The sequence below is a fragment of the Otolemur garnettii genome, unplaced genomic scaffold, assembly GCF_000181295.1.
Source record: "Otolemur garnettii isolate 467f Iridium unplaced genomic scaffold, OtoGar3 scaffold00096, whole genome shotgun sequence".
In the NCBI taxonomy this organism is placed as follows: Eukaryota; Metazoa; Chordata; class Mammalia; order Primates; family Galagidae; genus Otolemur; species Otolemur garnettii.
This window is the reverse complement of record NW_003852491.1, coordinates 151,950-159,917: the sequence shown is the minus strand read 5'-3', so window position 1 is coordinate 159,917 and position 7,968 is coordinate 151,950. Positions and strand designations below refer to the sequence as shown.

General features: G+C 34.5%; 1 protein-coding gene across 1 annotated transcript in view; it reads right to left on the bottom strand.

The window, feature by feature from the left end:
• LOC111727156 (ATP-binding cassette sub-family A member 3-like) overlaps positions 1-7,968 on the bottom strand; it is a gene marked incomplete at its 5' end in the record, with an annotated part of 186,952 nt that overhangs the window by 43,798 nt on the left and 135,186 nt on the right. Inside the window, 2 exons of the mRNA XM_023516691.1 lie at positions 2,012-2,309; positions 3,075-3,243. Coding sequence (XP_023372459.1) covers positions 2,012-2,309; positions 3,075-3,243 — 467 coding nt within the window. The remainder of the gene's footprint in view (positions 1-2,011; positions 2,310-3,074; positions 3,244-7,968) is intronic.

Genomic DNA, 7,968 nt, shown 5'->3' with positions numbered 1-7,968 from the left:
CTTTGTCTTCCATTCTGAGGGCTGTCTGCTTGCTTTACTTACTGTGTTCTTGGCTTTGCAGAAGCTTTTTAATTTGATCAGGTCTCAGTAATGTATTTTTGGTGTTGCTTCAATTGCCCAGGGTGTCCTTCTCATAAAGCATTCTCCCAGGCCAATTTCTTCAAGAATTTCCTTTGCACTTTCTTTAAGTATCTTTATAGTTTGATGTCTTAGATTTAAGTTTTTTTATTCAGTGAGAAACAATTTTTGTTAATGGTGAAAGATGTGGGTCCAGTTTCAGTCTTCTACAGGTGGCCAGCCAGTTCACCCAGCACTATTTGTTAAATAGGAAGTTTTTTTCCCACTGAATGTTTTTAATTGGCTTATCAAAGATCAAATGACAGTAAGTAGTTGGTCTTTTGGTTTTCAATTCTGTTCCATACATTACCTCTCTGTTTTTGTGCCAGTACCATGCTGTTTTGATCACTATAGATTTATAGTAAAGTCTGAGGTCTGGTCGTGTGATTCCTCCTGCTTTGTTTTTATTTCTGAGTAATGAAAAACCTCCTGGCTAATCAAGGTTTTTTCTGATTTCATATAAAATGAAGTATTATTTTTTCCAGGTCTTTAAAGTATGACAATGGTGCTTTAAAAGGGATTGAATTAAATTTGTATATTGCTTTGGGTAGTATGGACATTTTAACAATGTTGATTCTTCCTAGACATGAGCATGGTATCTTTTTCCATTTGTTAACAAATGTTAACAAAGGATATCCAAATAGAGTCAGAGGAGATCATATGATTTTATACCTGGAAAACCCCAGGGACTCAACTATAAAACTCTTTGAAGTGATCAAAGAATACAGCTGTGTCTCAGGATACAAAATCAACATTCACAAATCAGTAGCTTTTTGTTTTTGTTAAACAAATCAGTAGCTTTTATATATACCAATAATAATCAAGCTGAAAAATCAGTCAAGGACTCTATTCCTTTTACAGTAGTGCCAAAGAAGATGAAATATTTGGGAATTTACCTAACAAAGGACGTGAAAGACCTCTACAAAGAGAACTATGAAACCCTGAGAAAAGATATATGTGGAATTTTAAACTTCAAACTGAGCTCTAGAGAGTGTACCCTTTTCCGCTATTGGCTTTTCATGGCTACATATCACTGAGCTCTAAGTGAGGGTGATAGGAATAATACCAAGTTAAATGCCATGGACCCTATTCTAATAGAGAAAGTCAATAGTTTTTCTTGAGTAGAAACTTTTTTGTTTGTTCTGTATTTTTGCTCAATCTCTGGTGTTCTAAAATGCTTGATTAAGAAAAGATATAGTTTGGTAAGCATTTTTCTTAATCTTTATGGGAGAAGGTGTTAATTCTACCTTACCAAAAGTTAAAATGTTCCATTCACTAGGTATTGGGGGTAATTTGTTACACAGGAACAGATACCTAAAAAGCTACCTAAAAGGTTGTTTTTAACATTAAAGCATGGACAATAATGCAGATAATGTATTTAGTGTGGTTCTTACCAAAGGTAAACATTGAAAAAATCAAGTATTTATTTACACTACTTCCAAAAAATTAGTTCCAAAGAGTCAGTCTAGTAATCTTTTAGCCATTTGTTTTTAGAGTAGCCAATATAATAAAAAATAGCTTTCTGAGCTTGGAACCAATATTCCACTCTGTGAGAACTTAAAGAGATATATTTGTATTCTGGTCAGAATAAATATTCTATGGTAAGTTTTACAATATTATAGTATTTTGGTTCTTTTTCCATTTCTGAAAGGTGATATAATTAGCTGAAAGAACACCTACAGCCAAAAAATCTCCATTATTTATTAACTTTTGCATCAGGCTTTCTTGAAGTATATATTCTTTTTTACCTTTGATTCAGCTGCCTTTATGATACTGGTAATTAGTAGGAAATGTGTAACAGTAGGAAATGGGTAGCTCAATACTACAGTTATGTCCCTGGTTTATAAGTGACACAAATACAGAGAAACCTTTTTTCCCCCTCTATCAATCTTACCTTGTATTTCCTGCAGTTCTTGATTCTTAGATTTTAAAAAAATCTTAAGGTTCTTTATGAGAGTCAGAACCAAATCTGAATTCCCTGAAACTGAGTAAGGCACAATGGTTTGGCCATAATGACTCAATTCCATTTCCCTGGAAGGCTCATTATTCTTTGGTACTTTAAGAGTTCTTAGGATATATGTAGTAATAACCAAAATTACTATTATTTGAAGCAGTGTCAACTTCCAGTTGCGCCAACTAAATAGTGCCCTTTTCATAAACATGGAACGAAATTGCTGGTAGTAAAGTGGTAACTAAAAAGAAGAGAAAAACATAGATTACATTGTGTAATGTTGTACATTATAACATTATAGTATTTTGGACTATAACTGTCCAAAGCCTCAAGTAGGACTCAAGTCGGACATTTGTGTTGATATCCATTAATGTAAATGCTTCAAAATTTTATGTTAGAACATATACACATATAATAGAAATGCATGCTTTGTATTGAACCCAAGTAAACAATAAGATCCCTTATTTGTGTAAGGTATTAAATGAAAGGATTAAGATCTGATATAACTACACTAAAAATATTAACAAAATAATGTGTTGTAGTATTTCTGATCAGAAACCAAAATTGTTTGCCTGTTCTATTTATTATTACACCATAATCTATTTTATCCATTTTATAAGAGAAACACCTCTATAAAGCTATTATCTTTTGGCTTGTTTTAGTACACATACTTAGGTTCATAATGAGAAATTTCCTTAATTTTGTCCTTTTGAATAAAATAGTAATAACTCTTGGGTCTTTTCAGAACTGAACAAAGGGAAAATTTATATTAAAAGGTTTTCAAAGTCACCCTAAAAAATAACAATGGTGAGAGTAGTAGTGTGTTCTTTATCTAGAACCCATTTCTCCTACACCAGAAAATTAGTGGGATTCTAGTACAGACTGGTCCATATATTGCTGAGTCTTCTATGGCTGACCTCCAAAAATCTTTTATGTTCAGATATTGAACGTGAACATCTACCCAAATGAAACATACAATGTTTACATGCTTAGTGAATATGCTTACCCCAGTATTGAATTTAATCATAGAAAGTTCCTTCAAATTGGAATAAGATGGCTTCTCATAATTTATGGGCATAGTAATCTGTTTCTTGTCTTCTTCTAGGTTTTGGCTCATGAAGGAAATGGTCTGGTTACCCTGAGGCCTTCTTTGGAAAGATGAAAGCTTACTGACTCTACACACATACACACAAAAAAAGCACAAAGCATTTCATTTTAACAGTAGTCTCAATCTATTTTATTTGAGGACTGTCAAACAAAGTTCCAAATTTGGAAGATTCCTTGGTCTTTCTCACTGACTGGCAGAAACACTGTATAGAGTCAGCAGAACAGTATTTCCCAATCACCAGTTAGAGGACTACTGCCATTTGATGCTAAGGTTTTCATCATTCTGAGGCAATATGAAAAAAAGAGACAACTACAATATGTTGTATATCATTAAGATGAACTTACTAAAGTTATATTTAATCAAGGATATTATCTCTCCTCAGACAGTTAAAATGCTGTTTCTTTTATGAAATGATGGGGACATTGAAGAGTAAGTTGTGTTATTTTAAGCCCTTACATTTCCTATTATTGCCTAAGTCTGAAGCTGAGTCTTTGGATGTGGATACTTAAGAAGAAAAAGGAAAGATATACGAGTAATTATTATTTAAGGAAGAAAATAATAAATAGCATAATAGAAGAAAAAACTTATCACACTATATTGAAAGGCAGGAAAAATTATACCAGTAGAAATCATAGAACACTGGCAGGAAATACACGATTTTAAAAGATATTTTTATTTATTTATTTATTTATTTATTTGAGACACAGTCTTGTTCTGTCACCTAGGCTAGACTGCCATAGCCACAGCCTAGCTCACCTCAACCTCAAACTCCTGGGCTCAAGTGATCCTCCTGCCTAAGCCTCCTGAACACTGAACTCTTGAGCATGCACCACCAAACCTGAAAATCTAGGATTATAGGCAGATAACAAAAATAAGCTGGCTTATTTTTCTATTTTCAATAGAGATGATGTCTTACTTTGCACAGGCTGATCTGGAACTCTGACCCCAAGAGATCCTTCTGCCTCGGCCTTCCATGAGCCACCATGCCCAGCCTAAAAGGTATTTTTCTAACCACAGAACTATTACTTTGGCAGGCCCTGAGTGGAGCATCTTCCCAGTCCCTTCACTTCTGGAGATAATCTCAGCCTGCCTGACTTGACATTTGTGCCGCCTGCTTGGCCCTCCTGCCCCTGCCCTCCACGTTGAATCTGCTAGTGAGAAGTTTGGATCCTGTTTCCGTTTTTTACACGTGGCTAATCAGTTTTCCCTGCACCATTTATTGAATTCCTTCCTCCAGTGTATATTTTTGTCTGCTTTGTTCAAATATCAAATGGCAATGTGAGTATGGCTTTATACTTGGATTCTCTGTTATGATGCAATGATCGAACTGAAACCATTGAAATAGAAAATATCACCTCTGAAACTAGCCTCATGTTGGCATCTAATCTTTGATAAAGCAAACAAAAGCATACACTGTCATAAAAAGAATCTCTATTCAACCAATGGTCCTGGGAAAATTGGTTAGTCACATATAAAAGACAGAAACAGGACCTGCACCTCTCACCACTCACAAAAAACAACTCAGAATGGATAAAAGATTTAGACTTAAGACATGAAACTATAAAACTCTAAAAAAAAAAAAAAAAAAACCTCTTAATGTGGGGGAAAACTCTTAATGATACCAGCCCAGGGAAAGAATTTATGATGAAGACCCCAAAGACAATTGCAGCAATAACAAAATTAAATAAATGGGACCAGATCAAGTTAAATAAATATATATTTTTTTGCACAAGTCTAAGGACATAATCAACAAGAAGACAACTTACAGAATGGGAGAGATTATTTGGATGCTACACATCCAACAAAGGGCTAATAACCAGAATCTACAAAGTACTCAAGCAAATCAACAAGAAAAGATCAAACAACCCCATTAATAACTAGTTAAGAGATGTGAACAGAAACCTCTAAGGACAGACTAATGACCAAGAAACACATAAAAAATGCTCATTACCCTGAATCATCAGAGAAATGCAAATAAAAATCATTTTGAGATATCACCCAAGCCCAGTGAGAATAGCCTACATCATAAGCTTAAAGCAGCAGACGCAGGCATGGGTGTAAAAAGAAAGGAACACTAATACACTGTTGGTGGGATTGCATGTGATCCTGCAATCGTATTACTAGGTATTCACCGAAAAGAAAAAAGACATTTTATCACATTTGCACTTAAATGTTTATAGCAGCACAATTCACAATCACAAAGATGTGGAAATAATCCAAGTGCCCTTTAATACATGAATGGATTCAATATATATATATATATACACACACACACACACACACCTCCCATGGAATATTATACAGCCATAAAATGGGGATCTTGCATCTTTTGTAACAATCTGGATGGAATTGGAGAACATTCTCCTAAGTGAAGTATCACACAAATGGAAAAACAAGCATCACATGTACTCAGTACTATATTGTACCTCACAGATTAACAACTACATGGTCACATGAGAGATAAACTCAGTGAAATCCAATTAGGAGTGTGGGGGGAAGGGGTTGGGTAAATTCCCACACAGTGGGTACACTGTAGGGATATATTATACACTTTCTGGGTGCAGGACACAACTACAACTCAGACTTTAATCTTATGAAAGAAAACTATGTAACCTAATCATATGTACCCCCATATTAATCTGAAACTAAAAGAAGAGAAAGTGTCATCTCATATCATCTCTGAATACTATAAAAATCTCTATACACATAAACATAACATGGAAGAAATAGACAGAGTCATAGAAACACATAGGCTCCCTAGACTCAATCAGGAAGAAATGGAATTCCTGAATAGACCAATATCAAGTACTATAATTGAAGCAGCAATAAAAAATCTTCCAAGGAAAGAAGTCCTGGACCAGACAGTTTCATTCCTGAATTTTACCAGATCTACAAAGAAGGACTGGTTCCTATACTACAACAATTATTTCTTAACATTGAGAAGGATGGACTCCTCGCCAACACATTTTATGAAGCCAACATAACCTTGGTACTGAAGCCAGGAAAGGACTCAACAACAACAAAAACTCAACAGCCAACGTCCCTTACAAATATAGATGCAAAAAATTGTCAGTAAAATCCTAGTAAACCGAATTTAGCTGCACATCAAAACAATAATTCACCATGGCCAAGTGGACTTTATCTCAGAGATGCAAGGATGGTTCAACATACACAAACCTATAAATCTCATTCACTACATAAAAAGAAGTAAAAACAAAGATCAGATGAGCCTCTCAACAGAGGCAGAAAAAGCATTTGACAAAATTCAACATCCTTTTATGGTAAGAATGCTAATGAAATAGGCATAGACAGAGCTTACCTCAAAATATAAAAGTCATATATGACAAATCCACAGCCAACATCACCTGGAATGGGGAAAAACTGAAAGCATTCTGGCTTAGACATGGCACCAGACAAGCTTGACCACTATTACCATGTCTTTTCAACCCAGAGCTGAAAGTCCTAGTGAGAAAAATCAGATAAGAGAAGGAAATCAAGGGTATCCAAATGGGGAAAGAAGAGTTGAACAATCACCTTTGCTGGTGATATGATTTTAAAATCTAGAAACCCCAAAGATTCTGCCAAGAGACTCCTGGAAGTGTTCAATAAATCAACAAAGCCTCTGCTTACAAAAATCAGTGTATGCAAATCAATAGCATTCATATACACCAACAGTCAACCTGAGAATCAAACCAAAAACTTACTACCCTTTGCAATAGCAACAAAGAAAATAAAATACCTAGGAATATATTTAACTAAGGAGATGAAAGACCTCTACAGGGAGAACTACAAAACAATGAAGAAGGAAATAGCAGAGGATGTAAACACATGGAAAAATACATCATGCTCATTGATCAGCAGAATCAACACTGTTAAAATGTCTGTACTAACCAAGGTGATATAAAGATCCATCAAAATACCAATATAATTTTATATTATCCTGATATGGATTGTTGTTATTTGTCTCTTGCATCTTGTTTTCATTTGAAGTCTATTTTTTTGTGATTAGTATAGCTATCCCTGTTCTGTTTTGGTTACTATTTGCCTAGAATACCTTTTTCTTTTTCTTTTTTATTAAATCATAGCTGTGTACATCAATGCAATCATAGGTACAGTGTGGTGTTTTCATATACACCTTGAAATACTCTCATCAAACTGGTTAATGTAGCCTTCATGTCATTTTCTTAGTTATTGAGTTAAGACATTCATACTCTGCTTTTAGAAAGAATCACTGGTACCCTTGTAGGATAAACCATAGAGGTGACCCCACCAATCACTCTCCCTCCCCCTATCCACCCCCCTCCCCACCTTCCACAGAATACCTTTTTCTACCCTTCCACTTTCAATCTATTTGTGTCTCTACTAGACAGCACATAGCTAGATCATGTATTTTTTAAAAAATATATTATGCCAATCTCTGTCTTTGATTGGAGAGCTTAATTTTTTTTGTATTTAAATAATGAAGAACTTTTATGGTCATTTGGCTATTTCCCTTATACCTTTTCTGTCCTTCATTTTCCTGCATTACTGTTTTCTTTTATGTTTAGTTGATTTTTTGCAGTGAAATGTTTAAATTGCTTTATTATTTCCTACTGTACATATTCTATTGCTACTTTGTTTGTGATTACCTAGGGGATTATATTTAGCATCCTAAAGTTATACCCTAAATTTGAAATAATAGCAGTTTAACATCAATCATGTACAAAAACTTAAGTTATTTATTTATTTATTTTTTGAGACAGAGGCTTACTATGTCGCCCTCAGTGGAGTGAGCGATTGGGCTTAAACGATT